The sequence below is a fragment of the Spea bombifrons genome, chromosome 6, assembly GCF_027358695.1.
Source record: "Spea bombifrons isolate aSpeBom1 chromosome 6, aSpeBom1.2.pri, whole genome shotgun sequence".
In the NCBI taxonomy this organism is placed as follows: Eukaryota; Metazoa; Chordata; class Amphibia; order Anura; family Pelobatidae; genus Spea; species Spea bombifrons.
In genome coordinates this window covers 36,148,206-36,174,849 of record NC_071092.1, presented here as the reverse complement: position 1 = coordinate 36,174,849, position 26,644 = coordinate 36,148,206, and the positions used below count along the sequence as shown (strand labels likewise).

Sequence of the window (26,644 nt, the reverse complement as noted above, 5' to 3'; positions counted from 1 at the left end):
TGTTCATTGTTGGCATCCTAGATGAGTGGGATATGTTTGTACTGTTGTGTTTGCCGTTGATCTTGTTTCCTCTGAGCTTGCTTTCACATTTGTTGTGTGCTTTGCTTGCGTGACCTCACTTTGGGATCTATTCACAGAATTATTAAAGGGACACTCTGGCCATCATATGCACTTTAAGCTGATCAGTCCCTTTAAAGTTTATTGAGTTCCTACTGGGTAATGTGCATTATTGTGCTAATATGCTAATTATATATTAATCTGCATTATGTGCTAATTATGCATCTGCGTCTTTTTGTGTTCAGCCAGATGTATCTCTACTTGCGCCCATGTGGTGCACTAGGCTTGTGGCAGCAAGTATACCACTTGGCAGGGGGGTGGTATGAGATGCTCCTGTTCGCATGCACAAAAAGGAGCCCCACTTTGGTTTGATAGAAAAAGTTGTAAAGTTATGTGAGCTTCCAAGGCCTTCTATTTCGGCTCGATACTATAAAATCATAGGCGCATGTGCTCAATAAAAAATGGTTCAATGGTGAGGGGGAAAATATGCCATTAAGGACCAAGCCCCCAGGCTTACATTATAACAATTATCTTCCATCTGCCGGCCCAAAACACTGCTAAAGATTAAGGTTCTTGGGTGCTTACGGGCTCACAGCTGCAACATATTCAGTAAAGTGGTTGGTGTAACCGGCAACTATGTCATAACAGTGGAGCTTGCCCAGGTTTTCCATTGTCCAATATGCCATTAGCTGACGGCATCATTTGCTGAAATTAAGGGTGCAAACCTGTCTGCGCAGTTGGGGAAGGATGTGCCAGGGATCGGCATCAGGCGGCTCGGCTAACCTTTATTGTGTGCAGCCCCCTGATCCCCAACAGGACAGACTTTCTCCTCTCCCATCCGCAATCATTTTGAGGTTTACCTCTAAAGCATCACACATTTACCTGGATTTGCATCACTTTTGTATGTAGGTATATGCAAATGATAATTGATGTTTTTTTACATACCCGCTTCAAGTTTGTACTTGTGAAGTATTTAGCCTTTATTATCATGGAATGCTGAGCCACATTATGTAACATGGTGAATTTTTCCTTTGAATAAAAAAATAAAGCACAAATAAAAGGCAATATTGGAATTAATATGTCCGATTGATTCTTTTAGGTGACGGAAACACAAAGACAATGGAGACCCCTGATTTACAGGAAATGTACAGATATTCCTTGGCTGGTTGTGTTTTTTCTTTTTTGTTCTGGTTTGGTAAGTGCCGATTAACTTACTTAATGTATGACTGATTGTAAAAATGTACTCCATTACTTCTGTAAAAACCTTGTTACAGATAAGGGACATGATTATAAAGAGCAATTGCGTTGCAAAGTGCTAAACTTGCAGAATTCATCATGAAAACAAGAATGTTTAACGGGAAACACTAAATAAACAGATGCTTCACTGGTCCCTGAAAAATAATTAGTAATGACTACCCCTTAAAATAGCCACCAAGTATAGCTCGCTTTGCCTGAAATATATGTGTATATTAGACTCAGAAATCACTGTAGTGATAATCAGAAGCAACACAGATTGCTTTCTGGCTCATCATAATGCTACATTTATGGCTACTAATCACCATGCTCAGTATGACCTGTGTGGGTTAGAGTCCTTACTGTCATGCATTGATCAGAGCTAGCTATGTAGATGAAATGTTTAGCGGTTCCAACTCTTTGCTTTGCTTAAAGTTATATATAAAGAACCGGGTGCACGCAAATGGGGGTAACGTAAGGTAATGTAACATATAATTAAATGAAAATATATATATATATATAAAGATACAAAGTAAAAAGAGACCAATATACTTATAAAAAACAACCTAGCCAGGATGAACAGGCATAAATAAAGAATGCTTCACCATTATATGATATATATATATATATACTGTATATATAAATGCATATGTGCATGGTACTTTTAGTATTCCCTTGAGCTATTTTGTCCACGACTGTTCATTTTACATTGAGATATTATGCATGATTCAATCGCCTTTCCTATTTGCAAATTAATTGGAACTTTATGGTGTGAGCTGAAGTATAATTATTTTCCATTCTGTAATCTTAAAAAAAAGTCAGACTTTCCACTACACATTGCCCTGGAGACAACTTTTTTCCTATGCTTTGGACAAGCAGGCAAGTAATAAAATAGCTATTTAGTCTCTTAGTGATAAGGATACTACCATGATTTCTTTGTATGTTGGTAGTGTCTGTTTTACTTATTTCTATTTGTCTAACGCTTATCTGGTTGTAGTTAATATTTAGTACAAATTTAAAAAACGTAACAAATACTTAATAAACTTACTTATTTGTATGTCTCTATCTAGAATCCTTAATGCACATTAGAAAAAGTGTTTTTGTCTCATTGTTGCTCCCTTTCCAGTTTGATTGTCTGGTTTCTTCAGCTGATATGTGAATTAGACACGATAGATCCGTGAGTACCTGTAAGAGATGAAAGCTTGGTCCTCTGTCCTTTACTGTGGGATAGCTTGAAGCCCCGAGGTCGGTATGGCGTGTAATGTGCGTCTTACACAAGCAGTGGTGGTTTGACAGCCGCAGGTAAATGCACCTCAGACCCATCAAGATTACATGCCAGCCTAAAGACCTGGGGCTAAAATTGTAAATTTATTTGGATATTGGCCAAGGCTTCAATACCCCAAAGTAAAAGGTCCTGAGTGAGCAGCCTAGCTGTTTTTTATGCTGTATATTTGCTGTATATTTACGTATATCAACATAACATGAATCTAACCATTAATAGAGAGAAAAATCTCTTTGTTGAAAAATATCTTCAAATGAACTATATAATGATAGAGGAATTTCATTGTTTGCTGTCTTTTTATAAAAGCCTTTTTTTAACAGATGTTCATAAGTGGCTACGCGTTAACAGCTGGAGCCGCCGAGAGACTCGTCTTTGGTTATGACAGTTATGGAAATGTGTGTGGAAGAAGAAACTCTCCTCTACCAAATGCTCCTTTTTCGGGACAGGATATGACTAATCGGAAGTATGTATGACAAAAACATCATTTATTATTCCAAATAAAATATATTATATTTGTTTGCATAGTTTTTTTTCCCTAAACTAGGTGTTTGTGAATAGTTTAACTTTTCCTGACAAAAATATAACGGTAGCAGGACTACGAAAATTGTCTTGACTCTAGGACTAAACTCATTAAACCGGCAAATTATGAATTAATTTAACCTATCCTGATAAAATGTATCCATGGTTTTCCGTGTAAATTGTAAAGCTATTTATAACCTATAGCAAAAATTGGCTTTGCTTCCCCAGAGGAAAAATTTGTCTGGAACCCTGAAAGGGTTAATCAATTAACCTATAGCAGGCTACAGTAAGTACACATATGAAATAGAGGTGTATTCACCTAATGTTTATGTTGACAGGTATGTTTTCTTCTTCGATTCGTGTAATCTGGCAGTCACGAACATGAAAATCAATTCCACTGCCTTGTGTGTATCAAGTTGTCCTCAGGAGCAACTTAAATCTCTAGAAGACATACAGTTATTTGCAAAGAACAACGGTGAGTGAAAAAACCACGAACATTTGAGTTTTATATATTTAAGAAAACATTTTTTCAATATTTATTTTCTAGAGCATCCACTGATACTGTGAGCAAGATGTATAATTCACAATTGTTACTTCTTTAAAAATGTGAAATTATATATATAAAAAAAAATATTTTATCGTCACCAATTCAATTGGCGGCTAACATCCATTTATAAGACCTTTTATACAATCTAGAAGAAAGTGAAACTGTTGTATCGTGAAACCTCAATAGATTTATTAAATGTTGCAAATGTCTACATCATCTCCACTTGCTCTAACAAGTTCAACGTTCACATAGCGGTATGATCCTTTACCGAAAACCACGCATTTCAGAATTACACAAACATGTTTGCAATAATGAAGTAACACAAAAGTGAACGATGAAATATCCAAACACAAAAATGATGATCAATATGGGAATAGTTCATGGTGATCAAGTGAGGTAAACGAAAATAAGATAAAGTGCCTCAGGACGAGGCTGCCATCTAGCTACACATAGTGTGCCCCATATTATTATTATTTGTTTTATATAGCGCCATCATTAACAATTGTTGCTTTTTATTTGATTGTGATCTTTTTAGGAATGCAGAACACTTTTTTTGTTGATAATGTGTTTTTTTCTGATTTTATGTAGCTTTAGGCCTCACTGGATCTAAAATAATTGTGGTGCTGGCACGAGAGGTAGTTGACGCAGAATACCAAGCAGTTTTGTTGTTAGTGCTATTAGAAGCTTCTCGGGGTCTGAACTTTAGGCCATTGGTTCCCAACCTAGTCCTTAAGGAACATAGGGGACAATTTTTATAATGATCTATTGTGTTCCACTATTGAGATACATATAATCTGGATCATATAGGATATACTGTGTTAGACCTGTTGCAATATATGTATTACAGTACCTTTCCTTAGGCTAAGTTTAAACATAGAGCATGGCGTGATACAAGGCAACGGTGTTTACTAATTTCTTGTTGTTTTTGGCTTATAGGCTCACACCTTTGTGTTTATAAACTGAACTACACACAATATACAAATCACCCAAATGCCTTGGAATGGTGCCCAGTGCTCCCAGTGCCATCAAGGTTAGTATTGCCTGCGAATAATCCTTTCAGGAAATTAAAGCAACGCTAAAGCATTGAGCATAAAAATAGTTGAACAGACTAAACTATTTTTTAAATAAAAGACATGTTAATGCACCTTTAATATTTATGTGAGTTTTATTTTTGTTTTGCTTTTTTTATGTAGTTATCATTATTTATTGTTTTATATAGCACCTTCATATTCTGTAGCGCTGTATAATGGGTAGAATGTGATACATGAAAAAACACAAAACAACACAAAACAAACAAACTAATTTTCAGAAGGATACATTACAGAGTAATCAGTGATGGTGCACAATGGTAATTATTTGATAATAATTATGAAGTCAAATCCTGACTCGTTCGGTAATGGTTTGTTGGAGTGTGAGTATAAAACTGATGTCCACTTCAGAATCAGTAGACTCGCTCTAGCATTTCTGACCGGTTATGGATGAAAATGTTTTGATGTCTGCATCTTTAGATGTTTATAACAACTATTATCAAATACTGCAAAGGGTATGATAGTTCTAAGGTTGGTATAAATTGTAAATCAAAAAAAGGTACAAACCCATTTTGTGGACACAGTTCAGTGTTGAAATGCCATATAAATGTTTTTTTGTTACAAGTGCTGTTTTCCTAATATAAACATAAACTTTTGCGTATGTTTGTTTTATCTTCATAGCAAAACTATCCCGCTGTTCAATCGCTGTATTCCTCAAAACCCAAACTGTTACACTCAATTTGCTTCCGTCTTGGTAAATGTGGTTAATGAAGTTGACTTTTTCCATCGGGTTCTCAGTGGGATTATGGCAGGCAGGGAAAATGTGATAGGACTGAGCATCCTTGCAGTAGGTAAGCAAATTAAAATAGCATGATTATGGAAATTACTTCATGCTACACGTAGCTTGCGAATGCATACACTGGGCATCATCGTGATGAAAATTGTTATGAGATCCCTAAGAATTGTAATAAGGGAATGACGTAAACACTCAAAAAATAACAATTATACGATATTAAAACAAAAACCAGTTAGATTTCAAACTGGAGCTTTAAGGAATCCAATAATTTACAGCTAATGAATATGGATTGTTTCTCATAGACCTCCAATGACAGCTTATATATAATTTATATACCTGTAGTGCTAAAAAAAAGGGAACCCTCATGCATATAGTGTATTGACAGCATTAGTGCAAATTATAAATCCAAGTTTCTCCCTTACAAGAGATGATTGCTTGTATGTCTTTAATATGCACCAGATTGGGGAGAAGGACGAGAATACTCTCACATGCACTCATAATATATAAAATGCAATTTTGTACATCTGTAATGACATGGACAATAAATTCTTTGTCTCCTACAGCTTTATCTGTTGTGATGGTCTTAACGTTCCGATACATCAGTACTCTGCTGGTTCACATATTTGTTACCCTTGTTATTTTTGGACTGATATGTAAGTATGGGCCTTTTCACTTGAATGTTTGGGGAAGTCATTGTGTTAGAGACTGTGTTCTTGGCATCAGATGCATAGATGTCACTTCATCAAACTTTAGGTTCATTGTAGCTGCAACCACATCTTTAAAACCTATTAACTGCATGGAAACAATTATTTTCTCCAAGCCAGCACGGGATGTAGTTGTGCAGGGGTGCTATTCGCGGATCTATTTTGGTTTGGTAAATGCACCCAGTGGACTTAGACCATTTAGTCACCACTTTTTCGTTTTTGCCTCTTTATTATGTCCAAGGTCATGGCTGGTGAGTAGAGGGAAACATTTTTATAAGACCAGCCATGGCCTGCGTGGGGTTGCCATATGGGACAATATTTAGTAGACTTGTGCATTCGTATTCTGGCGAACAGGAAAACGAACACGAAGGGTGCGTTTTCGTTGGTTAGCCCGAATACCGAACATGGCGGCGGCGGCGGCAAAATGTAGACGAAGACACACAACACGAAGAATCTTCGTGTTCATCTTCGTCTACTAATCTCCCTGGTCCCTTCCCCATCTAGCCTACCTTATCTACGCAGCATTTGGTTGATGCCAGAGGAGGCCCCTGCAGGTGACCAATAGGCTCACTCGCATGGCCCTTTAACTCCTGACTGTGCTCATGGAGCCGTGTACTTGAAGACTCATTTTTTAGTGGGCAGGAGGCTGTGCCTTTTGGCTGCCCCCCATCCTTGAAGCCTTCAGTGGGTCGCTTCTTTAAGTGGGGCTTAGAAGATCAGGCCCTCCTGAGGTTTTAGCCCAGGAGAGAAGGAAGGGGATGATATCTCCCTATGGGGGTGCAACTTTGGAGCACTAGTTCACTTTTTCAATTGATGAGGGAAGCACAAGACACCTCAGACTTCAGGGAAGGGAAAAAATAATATACAACCCAGCACCCTGAGAAAAAACATTCTCCACTATGGCGTTTTCAGTGCATAAAATCAGCATACTTGCAATGTTTCTGTATATATTGTTTTTCTTGAATGGAAGAAAATATCTTCTGTTAAAACGATAAAAACTTATAGGCAAAATTATTATATAGTAATTTGTCTCTCAGGAGAGTAACGGTTTTAAGAAGTGACAGTTTTAAATTGCTCTTTAAAGAGGCCATTTCTATTAAAACAATACAATGCAATGGACAGAAATAAATATGACTTTCAGGACGGGGAAAAGGAGATATTTGGGCATAGGTTTTGTTAAGGATAACAATCATTTAAAAGGTCATCGTACAGAAACAAATGCAAAATGGTTCAGATGGCACTTGGTTCCTTTAAGTTGGCGGGGAATAGAGAACAATTAACCCTGAGCATACATGAATAATGTAAATGACAGGAAAATTGTGTTTTTATTAATAAACTATTTTTATTAAGCCTGTGCTTTTTGCTGTTTGTAAACCGGGTGATAATGTGTTCTATTTAGTTGTCTCCGGAGTGCTCTGGTGGCTGTTCTACGACCACATGCATGATCCCCGCTATGAGCTGAAAACTGGAAAGGAAAACGCAATGTTCTTACTTGGATTTGCGATAGTTGCATCCGTGATAACTGTAAGTATTGTGTTTTGCTTAACCCTTTCACTGTGTTGTGTGATTGTAATGTACTTCTTTGTAAGCAAAGATGCTTATGTGCAATAGAGGGGGACCTAGTGGTTTCTGACTCCCTGCACTGTTACCCTAAGTAAAAGCACAATATCTCAGGCTTTTAATATAAATTGCATCTGTTCCTGGTCTTTGTGTTCATAACTTTACCTATCACTGTAAATACAGAAATCAATACTGATCCCAGGTTTTGGATTGAATGCTTCAACTTCTTGCATATTTTTGTTTTCTTCAATAGGTCGTACTTCTGTATTTGATATTTCGGCTAAGGAACAGGATCCACATGACTATTCAACTTTTCCAAGTTATAAGCAAATATATCAGTTGCATCCCATTCCTCGTGCTGCAGCCACTGTGGACGTTTATCATTCTTATTTTTTACTGGGTGCTTTGGGTAGCTGTGCTTCTTAGTTTGGGAACTTCAGGTGAGTTAAAAGGTTTAAAATAAATGTCACATTTATGTTTCATTTTAAAGATCTTCTCACTGTACCTAGAGAGACACAGACACACCTTTTTGAGAAGGCCCCTGAGGATCAAACAGTGCAATTGAGGTTGTTAGTCCCATCATGCAGGCGACATTTGCTCCACATTAGGGTTAGAATTGCTATGCTGTAGGAGAATGTTGTGTGTAATGCCATACATGATCCAAAATTTACTCTATGAAGTATTGTCCAAGGTTACTTAAAATAGCTTTATAATCATGTGCATACTGTGAAAGCTCCAAAGGTTCCCAGAGAGAATACAATTATACATTTCAGATATGGACCTCTTGTTTATTGTGCCTAGAGGGCTGTTAGTTGCACCTTGTTGATGGCTCATGAATTAGATTAATATATATATATATATATATATATATATATATATATATATATATATATATTTCTGATGAGGCATTTTTTCCTCTAGTGACAATAGCATGTATAAATGTCATCCATCCTGAGTAGAAGCTCAGCATATTGCAAAATTGCTTATTCTCTGTTAAAAGGACACTCAAGCCTTTATATCCACATTAACAGATATGATAACAGATAGGTTCCTGTATAGCCAGTGTTAAAAAACATGGGGGTGGTCTCTGGTGCCCTTGCCCCGGCCCCCTGAAGACTGCATTGTTGGAACGATAACCAGGTTTGTGTACAAACTGAGTGACTGCTTTCACTTTGAGACTTTTCTTCTGTTTATATTATTATGTTTATAATCTTTGCCCCAGTCTGGCTACCTCAGCCTCTGTGACAGCTATATACGTCGAGAAGACTTATCCTTCTATATTTGAAACTATTTTTCTGCAGACTGGGTTGTCAGTTCCTTGGATTTGTTCCTGTATTTATTTATGTTAGTCACTGAATTAAAGGTATGCATCTTAGTGAAATTATTAAATGTTTTTGAAAATGATCTGAAGATATGTAAATGAGAGCATGAAATCTATCGTCTACCACTTGATGGCAGTACACTCCTGCATTCTACAGCAAATGTATCTACAGCAATTTATTTTTAAGGGTTCTAGACAAGGACATACAAATAATAATACAACCTGTATATTTTTGATTCCTTGGTATACCAATTGCTTTGTGGGCCTACCTTGTTTGAATATATCTAATATAAATATATATATATATATGTGTATATTTACATTAGTGTATTTTATCATGTATTTGACATGATGGATGGCTTTTGGCGCATCTTTGTTTACCATATGTTTAATTTACTTTTAGCATACATTCTTGCTAGGATTTGTAAAAGGGACTTGTATTTTATGTTGTTAAGCTTGTGTGTGTACCTTCTGGCCTTAAGGATGCAGTACTTCTGAGCCCCAAAGAAATCCAATGTGGTGTTGGCATAATGAGGTGGACACAACAGTATCATTATTTTGGCAATGGCATTTTTTTCTTAACCATGGCACCTCAGACTTTAGAATGAAAATAAACTACTCTGTAGAAATGCTTCTTGATCTTATATTTAAGACTAAACTACTACTAAAACTAACGTCAATACCAGCACCTGTGGGAGCCGGGAGGCCTGGTTACCTGGCTAGAGAAAACTCTCAGCTTTCTGGACCGGTTTCATTTCCGCATGGGTTGTGATCTGAAAATATATAATTTGTGAACTGCAGAGCTTTACTGAAGTTAAATAAATTGGGAGATCTTTAATTTTAATGTGATATTTCAATAGCAATTTATCATGAGAATAAAGGCCGTTCTCTGTATTTGCTTTAATTGATGGTCTTTAGGAAGTAAGATTTGTGTAGATTAAAGTTAAGAGACATAAATTTATTTAATAGAAATGTTACATAAAATAATTACTATATATAAGGTATATAGATATGTGTAATATTTGCTTTTACCATATTACTATATATACTGTATCTGGGATTTTCTGTTACCTCTGTGACACTCTGCGCTGGATACATATTGTTCCGTGACAATTGCATGACATTGGGAGCACTGCTGCTTTATGTACGGGATGATACATTGTAGAGCTGGTTGAGAAAAGGTAGGTGGGAGGAAGGTAGCTAGACTGACGGTCGATACGCTTCCCGGAAGCAGTGGGTCTTAATGGATTTTCTAAAGGATTGGATACAAGGGGAGAGTCTGAAGACATAAAATTAATTTATCAGGTACAAGGTATGCAATTATTTTCATCCTTGTAGAATCCATCCACCGCTACAGCTTCATTCACAGAGCCCTTAAAGTACAAATAGGATCAACAGGATCCCTGTTATAATATTGGAGAAACACACATGTCCTTCCATGGTGTCAAACTAGCATTCAGATATTGGAGGAAGACAAAAAAACATATAGAAGTTTGTGGTTAAAAGTCACTAAAGAAGGATTTCACCAACCAGAGTAGATAATAACCAGAGTAAGCAGTAGTGCCCTGCACTTTGCCAATTTTTTGCCATTCGGATGGTTAATGCCCTTACACACCACAATCAGTAATGTAGGATATTTCAGAACTAGCATTGCTCAGGTTCTATAAACCACCAGATTTAATGTGTGTCTTACTTCTTGTAGTATAGCATGGAAATTACCATCTTTGCTATTAAGGTGGCAGCAATCTGAAAAGTCAAAGGCAAGTTAGACACATGCAGCAAGATAATAACCCCTAAAACCGTAACAATTACCAGATGATAATTTACACATACAGCTAATATAACAACACAAACACTTGTGTTAACATTGCAACACATTGTAAGCGCACCTGTCCAGTGAAATTCATTCAGCCTAGCACCTAAACTTAACTTTTTGATACCAGGCTAACAAAGCATGCGTCATCGACCATTAATCCACCTAGAACTTTTCAGGGTCAGGCTGCCGCTCCTACAGCTCGTCAACAGTTGAAGCAGCACTAGTGTTATGACTGTAATATAATAAATAATTAACATTTTGAATTGATGTGATGGAAATGATGAATAGCTTAAGGAGCAAGGGCAAGGCAAGAAGCAGGAATCTTTAAACTATCCTTGCTGACTTATAAATATCCAGATACTTAAAATGTACTCGGTTGATCCTATTTGTACTCAAAAGGCTCTAGAAATGAAGATGCCAAATGTGGTGATTGTCTACTGTGATTCTATAAAGATGAAAATAATTGCCTGTCTTAAGGGAAGCCTATCGACTGAGAAGTAAAATACTTTCCTTCTACCTATTTGTGCCTCACATTGTTCTCAACCTGCCAGCCACAATGTATCATCTCGTACATAAAGCAACAGTGGTCCTCAATTGCAATTTTCAATTCAGTGTAGAGTGTCACTGAGGTCAAAGCAAGTATTTCATATGTATATAGCGATATTTTTATCTAAACACTGGCAAATATATTTATATCTATTTTAACTTAATATATACAAATCTTCCGGATTACCCTAATTAAAAGGCAATATAGAGAATGGCCTTTGCTCTCATGATGGATTGCTATTGAACTGTAACATTAAAATGGAAAATCTCTTAATTTATTTAACTTTAGTAAAGCTCTACATTTCACGGTTTATATATTTTCAGATCACATCACAGCCCATGTGGGAACGAAACAGGTCTAGAATGCTTAAAATTGTGCAAACCAAGAGCCATAGGTCAGTGTGCTTCCTATAATGAAACATTGTAAATCAAGAACCGGTGCAGCTTTCCCAATGTGTTATTAAAACATCTATTCATTATTAATACATAATTTCTGCACTGGTTCTAGATCTCCCTGTGGTATACCAAGTCAGGACGACTCTAGGTGTGGTCTGATCAGAGATCTGTAAAGTGGCAGAACCACCTCCTGCTTCTACTAAATTCTCTCGCTATACAGCCCAGCACTCTGCTTGCATTTTCCGAAGCTTTGTTGCATTGCCTGCTTACCTTTAAGTCATCAGAAATAATTACTCCTAAATCCCTTTTTTCTTTTGTCAAAGAACAGTGCCACCAATGGTATATTCTTCCTTGGGTTTCTTATGTCCCAAGTGCGTTATTTTACATTTATCAATGTTAAACTGCAGCTGCCACACTTTAGACAATTCTTATTTACTTAAATCATTTACATTTGACTTGTTCCACTCGGAAAGTACACCCTTTGTATCACCTGCAAAAAAGACATAACTTACAACTGTTACCTTCTGTAATATCCATAATAAAATTATTAAAAGTACCGGTCTCAACTGATCCCACTAGTAACAAGTCATTCATCTGAATATACACCATTAAGTACAACCTTCTGCCTCCTGTCACTCAACCCACTGCCTTATCCATTCAACTGTTTTGACGACACCCAAACCCAAAGACTGTAATTTATTTAGAAGTTCGACTCATTCACCATTGAATGCAAGTCTAATCTAAATGTGGACTGTTGCATTCCCTTTTAATAGCTGTATCTTCATGTGTTACAGGCAGCGCTCAGGTTTCGTCAGAGGGACTCGTGGAATACAAATCAATTTCTGGCATTCGGTATATGTGGTGGTACCATTTAGTTGGCCTTATATGGACTAGTGAATTTTTTCTCGCTTGTCAGCAAATAATTATTTCTGGAGCAACGGTTTCTTGGTATTTACACCGGTAAGTTGGCAAAACAAGACTCACTGCTCCTGTCCTTCTACGTTAGGGCATTAGATCAATTATACATTTCTTGTGTAGATCTCAGTAATCAAGTATACTAGGGTCTTTGTAAGCAGTATGTGTTGCTTTACATACATTTATACACATCATAAATCATTACCAGTTAATGGATTAGTGTTTATATAGGTAGTCTTACCTATAAGGAAGTTCTTTATGCTAAATTATGTTAGTGTTAAAAATTGGAAGCTTCTGGGTGCCGCCTCGTATTCTGTAGTATGCGTGTCTTGGACCGGCATTGGACTGTCTACAAATATATTCTCAGCGAAAGGTAAAACAAATAAGTACAGAGAAGATGTCCAGGGTTGTATTTGCATCTGGGCATCCCCTAGTCACATATAATGGCCCAATGCACTATGAAAACCAATCAACACTGAAAATATCCATTTGTTCTTGTTTGTTTTTTTAGAGATAAAAATAAAGTTCAACACCCAGTTCTATCTGCTATGTCTCTTCTGTTTTGGTATCACCTGGGAACAGCCATCGCAGGATCCTTCTTGTTAATGTTTGTAAGAATACCCAGGATCATTTTAATATACTTTTCTCAGTTGTTAAAACAAAGGGTAAGTGTATAAAATGCTATGCTTTGATGAGCCTATGCACTTAGTATTCGTTTAAACATGTACATAAGCTTTGTTACTTTTGATTCCTTAGCTACTCTGCATGGACTGACTTGTTCTCATTACTTCAAACAGCGTTTTGATATAGGGTTGAAGAGGATTTTTTTAACATACATAATATTGGCATTAAGTATATTTCCTGCCACATTTTCCACCCACCATAAGCTCAAGGGGTTGAATACAGAGTTTGAACAAATGTACTAGTGTAGGGTAACACTAGTTATATCTTTCTGTGTAAAGTTTTGATGGGGATTTGTTGTGCGATTCCTGTCTATTCTGATCTCTGTGAATATCTGTCTGCTTTGGGGCTTAACTATAGCTATTCCTTGCTTAGAGGTTGCGTCTGCATCCTACCTTTCGTGTGTTTTTTGTGTTGCTGAGGGATATGTATGTGATTCTTTCTACATATTATATATATTGCACACTATAAGTTGCAAGCATAGCATTGTCCAAAATGTCTTGGTATGCTGAAGGGGACATATCAAGACGTTTTGGACAACGCTGTGCTTCCAACTTTGTAGGAACAGTTTGGGGAAGGCCCTTTTCTGTTCCAGCATGACTGTGCCCAGCGCACAAAGCAAGGTCCATAAAGACATGGTTGGATGAGTTTGCTGTGGAAGAACTTGACCGGCCACACAGAGCCCTGAACTCAACTTCATTGGGTTGAGGTCAACTTTTGGGATTAACTGTAATGAAGATTGTGAGGCAGAACCTCTCTTCCAACATCAGTGCCGGATCTCACAAATGCCCTACTAGATGAATGGGCCAAATTCCCACAGAAACACTCCAAAACCTTGTAGAAACCCTTCCCAGAAGAGTGGAAGCTGTTATAGCTGCAAAGGGGGGACCAACTACATATTAATGTCTATGTATTTAGAATGCAATGTGATAAGTCTCTTTTGGTATAATGGTCAGGTGTCCCAATACTTTTGTCCATATACTGTATCTATATATACATAAATAAATAAATAAATATATATATATATATATATATATATATATATATATATATACCCGCATACACACACATTATGTCCATCTGAAAGTTAGTAGTATAGAACTAGATGCTCAGTTCCATCATGCTGTGATTAGTGTGCTGCAATTTCCGCTCTCGGATGATTGCATTGTGATGTACAGTAAGTGGGAGCAGTGAACTCAGACTACTTTAAGTAGCATTAACAATATCTGCCCCACTGTCATTTACAGCCTGTTGAATTGTTTATTTTATATTTAGAGGCAACTCATGCCAAAAACACAAAGTCAGTTTCTTCTCCCTAAGAGAAATAACAGCACCATGTATGTATTTCAGCCTCCCCTGGGCTGTGTTGTAGGATGAAGTACATCTCTCTCTAGGCACAGTAACGTGCCCCATCCAGTCTACTCCTTTTAGAGAGTGGTTTGAAAACTGACATGTCTAAAACCAGCTGACAGAGAACAAGCAATGCATGATAACCCCACTCAGGGTGATCTCAAACACTTTGCTACCACTTGTGCCATTGAAGAGAACAATCTCCATCAGCATGTAAGACTGATCAGGCCATACTGGAAGTATAAGATGAATCAGTGATGCTCAAAATAACAAACAATCCTATATATTTTCGTTTTCCCTAATTCTTTCTTAGCAAGTTAAAGTACCCCATCTGTCTGCCCTTTCACTGCTAGGGAGAGTTCCTAAGAGTGTTTCAGAACCGTATGTGTACTCAATAAAAATAACGATGTGTCTGTAACTATCTTACCTTATTATTATATATTATTATTCTTCTTCAGCGCTTCCCTGGGCCTGAACCTAACCTGCTGCTGTAATTACTATTGACTGCTGTGATATCACATGATATCCCATCTCTCCACCGTTAAGAACGATTCTTATAGTGACTACACCGGGAGTGTGTTATACACGTTATACCTTATACTGTCGTGCAATTACAGAGAGGAAAAAAATCTGTGAGGCTTCTAAGTCATGAATAATCTCTCTTGAGCTTGTTTCGGATTCTTTGTATGAAAAGCAATAGGAACTCTCTCTATGCCGACCCTTAGGTGACTTCGTGTTAGCGATGCTGTAGAGAGGGAATGCTTTGTAGGTTACCAGGAGCATTCTGAGCAGGGGACAGGTAAATAACTGTTAATGTTTCAGGCTGGTCGCCAGCTTACTTAAAGACTCCTCGTCATTGATAGCCTTGAAGATGAGGCTTAATCCCCAGTCCTTCTTTTTTAGTGTTTTTCCTTCTACAATACTGCTATTTTCCAGTCCTGGAACTGTTAATGTTTTTGCTGAACATTGTGCTGACTGTTGCGTCTTTGTATTATTAATGATTGATTGTTTCTATTATTGACCGTATTATTGCTGTATCTGTATACAGCGGGTTAAGCCGCTGGTGTTTGTGTTGTGCACTGCATCACAGTTTGCTTTGTTTGTAAAGGTAATTTCTTGAATATACTCAATCAAGTGTACAGCAGCCTGTATGTCAGTCTTTTGGCTAAGATCAAGCATAGTACCTGTGAGAAAAGAGAAGCACCTGTTCTTCTAACCTTAATGCAGAGGGCGTGAGGAGCCTGAAGCACTTGAGAGCCCCTAGCAAAGTTTTAATCTCGGCGTGTTTCAAATGTGTTTATTGGTGAGGGGCACACCATGCACAGGCGTTCTACTGCCAAGTGCTCGGAATGCTCCTATTTATTCTCTTTTTATGATTATCATTCGTTATTTTCCCCACTAGCCCTGGGGGCCATAGGCATTACAATTATTTTTGCCCTTTTTTGAAAATGGATATCGACTTTTTTTTTTGGATTCAGTAGAATTGTCACAGCAGAGCCAGATCTCTGTGCTGGGGGGTGGGTTGACCTTTTGGTGGCCCTTTGGCTTGGCAGTGGGTTTTGCATATCTCTTTGGGGAGTGCTCACAGCACCTTGGAGAGCTGGAAACACTTTAGCGTCTAGTTTTAATGCTGGATAGATGAGAAAGGCAAGGTGATTCAGAGTGTTTAGAGATGATACCGTACATCAAAGGTGTTTGATGTTGGTACGCCATATGCTCACTGGGATTGAACTGGTAAAGGCACTGAGTGCACTGGTTGATCCTTGCTTGCAAAGTTTATTTTTTCATCATTGTCCAAACCTTTTGTAGCTCTTCAAAGAAGAGTTGTGCACATATTAGCCCTCACGTTTTTTATCAACAACACTGAACATCAGGTTTTTACAAATGAGGAAGACAAACCTGATGACCATATGTTGCAGGAGTGAACTCCTCAGTCATATTATCACCTTTGCAATGATTGATTCCATGGTCCATTCTGTTGGTTCACGAGCTGTAAGTCTGCAAGTGTTGCTGTTGTGATTTAAGAACAATTCTTGGCCAGGTGAGCCTGTTCATCTATCCTTTTTATGTGCAACCCTGAAGAGGAAGCAGCGACTGAAACCCAGACCCAAAGGACCTAGTTCATAACCACCCGCTGCTTGGTGTCCAATAGGTAGAAATAACAAGATCAGAGACATGCCATCTCTCTCTGCGTCCGCTGCAGATTAGGAGTAATAGGCATTGTATAGCATGAGTACTAGAAATCTGGTATTTATTGATTTTATTTGTGAAATGAGATTGATATTATGATGTAGTAGTTTCAGTACATGTTAAAAAAAAGTGTCCCAAATGTGTCTAAAGTAAAGGACGGATCTTGTATATTTATGAGATTGAGTGTTATAATTTACAAATGCTGTGTGTGGCAGGATAGTTATATCCTGTGTATGTTTTATCACGTTAAAATATTCATTGGAATCCCTTAGTTGGATAATAGCGCTTTGTACATTAAACCGTTTTGTTATTAACAATCACCTTCCTAATAATGGAAGTGGGATGCACTCGAGAGCTTAGAATGAGCAGATTTACTGGCTATGTGTCCTCTTAGACCTATGCCAGCCTGGACCTGGGAAATGTATAAGTAATATGAGGCATTAGGTGTATCAGAACATCTTTATAGTATTCTATAAATGCTAATTTCTTTTGCTGTAGCCAACACGGGAATCCTTAATGTGCACCTGCTGGAAATCCAATAATACTGTTTTTGTATTAAAAAGTAAGGCCTCAGCGGCTGAAGGGGACTTTAAAGTCTGCGGAGGCTTAATAATCTTGAAATTGTGCAAGAATATGTGTATGTGTTAAGCCACAGTGGCCACTAAGCTATTTTACAATGCATTATTATAATAGCAAAGCTGTTGGCTCCCAAATACACAGATGGAAAAAGCAGATGCACGTAGACTTGAGCATGTGTGAAAGGTGTTGATGCAAATATCTCCGCATGAGGGAGCCAACAGCTCCAGACATATTTCAGCCTGTATGGGCCTCATCTAAAGGGTCCAGTTATAATACCTGTAGGCACAAGTGAGCAAAGAGGTCCACGTCTGGACTCAACTTTACTCTTTGGGTGGACCCTAAGAGATCCCTGAAGGGTAAAGTATTATGCAAAAAAGCGACAACTGCTTAGTACCCTGCCTTACGGTGTGTCCATTCTCAGAAGTATCTTAATTTTTAGGTGCTTCTACAGAGGAAAAAATCTCCATAGCTTTTTTGTGCCTAGAGGGAAACCAACCTTACGTCACTGATGAGGCCAATGAAGTCTAAAATGTATGACGAACGTTGTTGATTCCTTTGTACAGAGTAGATGTTACATTTCTTCCTGGACTGTCCTTGTGAAAGGATCATCCTGATATGTTGCTGGAGATTTTTTCCTTTGTAATAGCACAAGGGAGCTAAAAACGTTGAGGAGCTACCAACCAGGAATGCACCGTAGGGCAAGCGGCTGTCTGTCCTTGGTGAGTTCATCTTAAACCTTTTTTATGTTAACCTTTAGATTTTCTGCATCGAATATGATTTTTGTTTCTTTTTTCAATTATTAGCTGGTTTGTCCAGGTTTAACATATACTGGGAATCCAAATTCAAAACCAGAATGAGTAATTTCCATGTACGCAGTATAAAAATCAGCTAGCATTTTGGGCTGTCCTGGGTGTATCGCACATCATTAGTATTTTATTGCAAACTATTTTGTTGTATATGTGATTGGCTTGACATTTTCTCAATAGTGGGGTTCTCTACAATTAACTTTCATATAAACAGTCAGCACTATTATTGAATGTCACATACGATAAATGTCAGTGACAGCGCTATATCCTGCCTGGCGAGATCACGGAGGTTATTGCTCCGCAGATACTCGCAGCTGTTCAACCAGTTGTTTTCCTTCCAAAGCAACATGTTCTGCTTGGTGGGAAAATACATTCAGTTCATCAATCTTTACTTTAAAAACATTTCTGCAGCAGAGGAAAGGGTGTGATAAAAATGGTCTGTTCTGTATGCGTCGCAGATTTTGGGCTTGGTTTTTTTTGTGTGTGTGAGGCTGAATAAAATTCTACTTTCAAACTTGTTACTGTTTTTATTTTTTCAGGACAATGCATGTACCAGGTGTACATCTCGGTGCTGTTTCTGCGGTTTTTGGTGTCTCGAAAAGTGGCTAGGATGTTTAAATCAGGTATGGTAAACGTCTGAAAAGATGGTATAATGTGTAAAGTCTTCATTCATTTGTTACACCCATTCATTGCACAAGAATATTTTTTGCCTTGTTTTTTTGTACATCAACAAAATGTTGCCTTTGCTTCGTCTGACCACATAGAGTCTTCAAAAGAAGCACACAGTTTATGGGGATTAGGTTAAGAAGCAACATAATGACTTTTGTTTTAATAATAATTAAATGTGAAATGTAACAGAAGACCTGTAAAGGTGTCTGTGTGATTTATTTCACTATGTGGAAAGATGCAGTAAACCCTCGCAGTCTGCCGTCTTATCCGTCCAAAAAGGCAGGAACGTACCCCAATTAAATGCACCTGACATGCAAAATAGACGCGTCAGCCTAAAATGTCAAAAGCTTATTCATATGTATGTATATTTATTTCGCGGTTTCGGTGAGCTGGTTGCAGAAATGAGAGATCACTCCACAAATTGTAGGAGCACACTTCAATCTATGTATTGATCTACACATTTGCTAATGCATTTCAAAAGGAAAGTATTTCTTATGGAAACAGATCTTTTCATCTACTTATCAGTGCATGATAGGTCCACTTAGTGTTTGTTGTTTAATACTAAGATCTTTTTGGCATATATATAACCTCTGGACAACATTACATTTGAGGGGCCGTCCTAGGACCCCCAGCACCTACCTCCACAGCCATTCTCCATTCTACTGAGAACTGGATTGTAACATAATATCCTGGCCCTCCGGTCAGAAAGACACACCATGCCAGATTGCCAGAGCCCTCCATAATGTAAACGAGCTGCTTGGGGGGAGCTCCCATGTAACCAGCCAGTTACGCAGCAGAGGGTCTGCTTCCGGGGTCCTCCCAGTTGTTTAGCCAGATCAGTACACAATATATAGCTTATCTCATCATATGGAAGATGTTACTTTTAGGTGCCTGTTAACTCACTTAGCCTTTTTCTTCATGGTTCGGTTTAAGGCTGCAGAAAAAATCCTTCTTTCAGGGCAACATAACTTTAGTATGCAAAGGTAGGAAGGCTCTTATAGCTAGAAAGGATTCTACTAAATGTAATGGTATTGTGTCTCGCATAGCTAACTATTAGAAGGATGCTTTGTGAACATTGCGGCAGAGCCCAAGAGCGTTGGTGCCCTTTGTGATTTGTAGTTTAAAGGATTGCACGGCTTGTTGTGTAGGGAAAAGGAATGACATCAAAACTAGATGGTACTTCTCAAACTGGCACGGTGTAATTCCAAGGAACGAAGTGTTAAATTATCAGGGTTAGCCATTGGTTGTTTTCCAAGTTAGTGTTGCCATGGTTATCATTTTCTACTCTGACTCATATGGACGAGGAATTCAGCTGTCACACAAAGAAGTGATTATTCTAGGCCAGCGAGCTGTGCCCAAGAATGGGAAAAAGTTTACTAGAAAAATCCCGGTCGGTTGCCACCAGGCCCTCAACATTTCCTAAACTCCTGACATTTAGTCAGATTAAGGTCAGGAGCATAGTGCTGTTTTAGAAAGCTGTTCTTCTGTTTGGTGCATGAAAAATCGTACTAAGGAATGTATTTAAATAGATGTGGGATGCTAGTTTACTTCAAAGACATCAACTAGCTGACCTGTTATACTCTCGCACTGTATATTTGTTTTATTTGAATCACTCTTAGGTTAAATTAAATCTGTGCAATGCAGTTGCAAAGAGTGAACCACATGGGCTGTACAGTGGGTTTTCCCATTAAACAAAACAAATAGACTGTAGGATAAGATAAGGAATCACCTACTCTGTGGGATACATGCCAGGTTCCACCTTGATCTGAAAATAAACAAAAGAAGAATAAAAGAGAGAACAAGAAGTCCACTTTTTCAACACGGATCTGCTTGCAAGGGGAGCCAAACTTTCTAAGGCGTTGTTGGGGTTTCATGTACTAAAGAGGTTAGTTTGTCGATCAGGAAAGCTTAGTTGATTTTTATGCTTAATCCACTCAATGGAACTATTGGTTGCAGTCATATCTCAGCAACAGCCCTCTGAGAAGGCAAAAATAATTTCTGTACCCGTTCATTTTCGGATCTAACAAGAGTCATTGCAGAGCCTCCTGACAGGTTGGCAGCGTTCTAAACTCCCTGTTACCTCAATCAACCCGTTGAGCAAAATGCAGTGGGCTGTACAATATTACCCAACAATCAGTGACCAAAACCAAATGCCAGTAGAACATGTGATTGTGTTCATTTAAGAGGTCTGGCCAGAGTCATGTGATCCAACATCCATGGCAGCAAAACAAGCAGAGACCAAGGTAGAACGAAGGAATTTCTAGGCTGAGCTGAAGTTTGTTTGGGGGGGGGTTGTGAATGAGATCAGGGTCACAATGACCAATCAAAGCCAACCAGAGGTATTGTAGAGTTTAAAGACATTATTGCATGAAGAAAAGACTACACAGAAGAAAACAGTTTGAAAAAATAAATGGGTCTTGCTTTACTTCAGCAAATGATGCTGATGATTATATCAGTGACCCCAATGGCTGAACCGCTAGATTTGCTGACAGCCAGGCCTAGTGTGAGGACAGGAGTTCTTGCTGAGTTTGAGAAATGCAAGATTTGGCTCACAGTGACAAAAACAGTAGATAATAACAGGATTCTCCAATCTATTATAGGCTGGGTAACCACACTTGTCTCTAGCCCCAGAGAATGCATAGTTTGTCACACTGGGTAACGTTTGTCAGACTGCAGCCGTTTTTTGAGCACCATGGAGACAAAAAAATATTTCAAAGAAATGCCTCACATAGACAACATTAGAGGGATAGTCTAATGCCCCATACAGGCCCACCAGTGAAAAATGCAGACCCCCCCACACACACACACACTGCTGCAGCTTCAAAACAGCATTCATACTCTGCAGACTAATCAATCACTAGTAAGAAGATACTCCGATTGAAACCAGTATGAGCACTTTATGCGCATGCATGTGTGGGACGTCTCGTTGAACCCCCGGAGCTTTTGGATGAGCGTGCTGGAAAAGCAGGAGATGAGTGTTTGTCTGGGCATATGTCCTGCAAGCCAAGGAGCTGTGGGGTGGGAAAAGAGGCTGTGCATGAAAGGGGGGGCCTCAGTGTTACATAATATATTTTAAGCCATTGAAGGAAAAATTTTTACTAATAATAATTACCAGATTAAACTAAGAGTCTATCACCATTTATTTACGGCATTATTGCACAGCGTCTTGAACCCAGAACTGACCGTTCTTATTCATGTGCTAGTAGTAGTTTGAAACATGTTCCTTATACCTCCTTTGAGAAGAGGTATAAATATAGTATATCCCGTTTGCTTTAAGTAACACGACTTTGCATATATGATGTTATTGTTCTTTAAAGACCCACTATGGTGACTAGTTATCCAGCCCTCTCAGTGATATTACTCCTACACCTAACCGCAAAAAGGACCTTGAACAGCTGATATTGCTTTTTAACGGCTTTTAGCGCAGGAAGGACTAGGTGGAACATTTCTATTGTTTTCTCTTACCCCTCAAATCTAAAGGTCCTAAAAAGCCAAGCTCTTTGTGGTATGCGGTTAACTAAAGGAACTAATCTTTTGTGAACTATAATTATGGAGTTATGAACAGTAATATGCTCAGCATTTCATTCCATACATTCCATTGTTACATATTAAAACATCGCATAGATTTACAGTCTAAACAAACCTGTTAATGTTATAGAAGAACAGAGAAGAGAAAAATAGAAGAATACCGATGTGTATCTTTCCTAAATACACACCGAAAACCTACTTTTTCATTTCTATATAAAGAATGAAAGGTATCTCTTTGTGTTTGCAAGTTATGGCATGTTATTACATTGGCTGCTTAGATACCAACAAATTAAAGGACAATAGAGGTGATGTTCTAAACTTAGTGATGTGTTAAAGGTTCCCAGTCAAAAGATTGGAGCTGTTGCTATACTAAGAGCTCAAAATTATAGTTAGCCGTGCCTATAGTATTTGGTACCCAGGTCAGATCCTATATGTGGCACCCCATCCCCACTTTAAAGTATAAAGACACTCACAAAAAAAAAAAAAAATGTTAGCAAGAATATTTATTTCACAAATTTGTAAACTTTATGGCAACGGGAAAAAATAGAAACCTGAAAAAAATAAATTATTAGCTTACAAATAAATTAAGTTTTTAAATAAATAACATTTGCTGAACAGATATGGTACAGCATAACTCCCATCACTATACACTGAGCCAGACATTGACAGTAGTGCATCATAACCCCCATCACTATATAGTATATTGATGTGGTAGGCCCTTAAAACAGCATGCATGTGCCACCTCTGCCTCCCAAGCAGCCTGCCTGTACCACCTCTGTCCCCCTAAACAGCCTGCCTGTGCACCTCAACCTCTCTCCCCTCCCTAAACAGCCTGCCTGTCCCATTTCTGCCTATAAACATTCATTCATTCACCCATTCATCCTCTTGCACCCCCTCACCTTTCCTGCAGTTTTCACTGGTCTGAGGGCCGGTCGAGCAGCACTGGGGACTCGCAGATGTCTATGTGGGCCCGAAGCTTACTGATGTGGCACCCGCACACTGTGTGAGGAAACTTAGTGTGCGAGCTCCACAGCGGGCTAGAAAGGGAATGCATTCCTGAAATAGCCTGCACTTTGATTTCTCAGTTCTGTTGCTCGGATGGAGATATTACAGACAGTACAGCCCGGGACTCAACAGTCACTGTGACAGAATGCTTCATGTGAGTTAGCAATGAAACTTAAAGATTACATACAGTTAGGTCCGGAAATACCAAAATAAATTAAAGGTACACTTAAGTACCAAATATGAGCTTAAAGTGCAGTCCCTCGGCTTTAATTTGAGGGTATTCACATCCAAATTGGAGGAAGGGTTTAGGAATTACAGCTTTTTAATATGTAGCCCCCTTTTTTTCAAGGGACCAAAAGTAATTGGACAATTGACTCAAAAGCTGTTTCATGGACAGGTGTGGGCTATTCCTTCTTCTTTTAGTCATAAATTAAGCCAGTAAGAGGTCTGGAGGTGATTCGAGGTGTGGCATTCACATTTGGAAGCTGTTGCTGTGAAACTACAAAGCAGCTCTCAGTGCAAGTGAAACAAGCCATCCTTAGACTGCCAACAAAATGCATCAGCAGATAGCAGGAACACAAAAGGGCCTGGACGTCCGCGTGGATGGTTGTAGAATCCTTTCCATGGTAAAGGAACACCCCAATGCAAAATACATTTTAATTGTGTAGTAAAGAAGCCGCCTTATTCACTTATAACCATGATGGTGGAAACCACTGTGATCAGTAAAGAAGGAATCTACAGTAGCGCTGATCATCAAGATCGTTCATGGACCAGTCCCACAGAACTTTCCCAGTAAGAAAAGCCGAGCATGCATTTCACTTGCTGAAGACAGAAGTTAAGGCTGAAAGACCCACAAACGACTAAAGACGGCGATATAACACACTTGTCACAGGTAGCAGTCATCTAGTGGAACTCTGAAACACTGGCGACCTTATTGGGGAAAAGTACCTACAGAAAGAACAGCAACATTTCAATTCCTTTGGTATTGGAAGGAAACCATTTACATAGATAATAGTGTATATTTATTATTGTTTTTTGTTCACAATATATATATTACAGCATTTAATTAACCCTTAACTATATCAAAGCAGTGACCAACTCACTTTGGGTGTACATTAGTTTTATGCCACCTGCAGGTCCTATCTGATGCAGAAAACTATTCTATAGATTAAATTAAAAAAGTTTATTAAAACCGGTTTTAATTCATGTAACGCTTTTTTACATTCAGATCCCATCTGGCCTAAGGGTCCAAAGGGAGCACAGCATAATTTTTGATTTTTATAGAATATATTTAAAGGTTGCATGATATCACAGTAATATACATTCCACTTTTAAGCGGTTGCCAACTCATTTTTCCGCTTCTCGCAGAGGTTATTCGAAGTGTCTGTATATTTGCGAAGTCGCTCAGCTTAGTCCCAAACCTGGAGAACAGTGAAGCCATTGTGAGCCTCGCACAGAGCTGGCGTCTACCGCACAGCCGCTCTCATTAAGTAGCTATTGTGATATATTTCATTTCCAGAGATTATATATTATTCGAAGGATCAAGGAGATTTGGATATATCCTCTAATCAATGGGCCCTTCAAATAGGAAAAACATCTTGACTTTCTGCAAACTGTAGCATTTTCTAAACGCTTCAGAGCTGCTTCTTCGGTGGTTGAGAGCCAGTGCTGTAACTCTACATAATCTCAGATAATAAGAAGGGCCGGGAACACTTCTGGCAGAGAGCTCTTTGTTCATAAAAGGTTTAAAATACAGTATTTTCCCTTCAACAACATAAGCGTATAAATATTTATATACAGAACACGATCAAGCTCAAAGGCCATAGCAACCATCTTTCCTGATGTTTTTTATGTCAGAGGCAAATATTGATGGTCAGCCTGATCTAAAGCTTTGAAATCATGGATCTCAGGGAATTGCTTTACTGTATGTATACATATATATTATATAGTATATATTTATATAGCCTGTAGTGTTTAATCATACAAACACATCCTTGCTTTAAAGCTTTCATAGGAATGTTTTTTAGATTTATGGCGACATGCCATGATTTTTTTCTTTCACAAGCTAATGGAGCGTAACCAATATTAAGTACTAGAAAGCAAGAGGATGGGGGGGGTGGATGAGAATTTAATTCTAATCATACAACTTTTCAAAATATTTTTGTGCGTAAGTACATATTTCATATATAAACTATACTATTACAGAACAACATTCTCGATTAAAATGCTGATTAAGTGTAATATTTTTGGCTACACGTTTATAGTTCTCCAAAGCCTTCACATGCATTTCTCTTGGAAATCAGGCTATATCCCCCTACAGCACAGTTTGCTCAGCATAACTTGTTAGAAATAGCAATTTCAGGTCATTTAGTTTTGAAAGACGATGCAGTATTTAAAAGGGTCCATAATGCGAGGAGTAAATGGGAGATATCTCATTTAAAAGGATCACGCATCAGCCTGGTACCGGTGTTGGGGGTGAGATGCAAAAAGAGGGCTTTAGTTACAAACAATGCTGGTTCCCATAGAAACGATATGATTTGCAGTGATTTTAATGAATTGTTAAAAATTAAGATGGCCATCACTATTCTTTAAAAAGAAAACGGGGTGAATTCAAACAGAAACGTTGAGTAATCATGGATACGCCAGGTCCTGTAGATGAGAGATTTTCCCATGGAGCTGCGGCACCTCGACCTCCATCAATATTTGACATCAAAGGCGGGATGTGAAACGTGTGCTTGATGAACGCAGGCTTTGTTTTCGTTGGGTTCCACAGATTGTGAACCGCGCCGTCTCCGGCGTGCAATTCATATGTGAAAAATGACATTAGATTTTCGAAGCTTGGGTTAAAAGCTGAGCAGCTCGCTTGCCGTATTACATGAAGGGAGACTGATGAGCATCTGACCAAGTAGCTCTCGGCAGAAACGATTATTTGAAAACATTCGACTTTGTGGATACACTAATAATAATTTCACTTGGAAGAAGAGTAATAATATCAGAATAATGGTATGTCATTTCCCCAAAGGAAGCTGAATGTGATTATACTAATTAAAGTGATTACCGATTTCTGAGTAAGCAGCGACCTATAAAAAAATGAACTTTCTGTTTTGAGTAGTATG

The 26,644-nt window shown here is 38.3% G+C and overlaps 1 protein-coding gene across 2 annotated transcripts in view; it reads left to right on the top strand.

Moving 5' to 3' along the window:
- SLC44A3 (solute carrier family 44 member 3) overlaps positions 1–26,644 on the top strand; it is a 32,313-nt gene that overhangs the window by 2,446 nt on the left and 3,223 nt on the right. The window contains exons 2-12 of one of the 2 annotated variants that reach the window (XM_053469950.1): positions 1,157–1,252; positions 2,893–3,035; positions 3,430–3,566; positions 4,575–4,668; positions 5,348–5,517; positions 6,026–6,115; positions 7,566–7,690; positions 7,980–8,166; positions 12,600–12,765; positions 13,232–13,385; positions 18,866–18,949. In XM_053469950.1, the coding sequence (XP_053325925.1) occupies positions 1,157–1,252; positions 2,893–3,035; positions 3,430–3,566; positions 4,575–4,668; positions 5,348–5,517; positions 6,026–6,115; positions 7,566–7,690; positions 7,980–8,166; positions 12,600–12,765; positions 13,232–13,385; positions 18,866–18,949 (1,446 nt within the window). Of the gene's footprint in view, positions 1–1,156; positions 1,253–2,878; positions 3,036–3,429; positions 3,567–4,574; positions 4,669–5,347; positions 5,518–6,025; positions 6,116–7,565; positions 7,691–7,979; positions 8,167–12,599; positions 12,766–13,231; positions 13,386–18,865; positions 18,950–26,644 lie in introns of those variants that run through there. The other variant, XM_053469951.1, reaches the window with a different exon arrangement.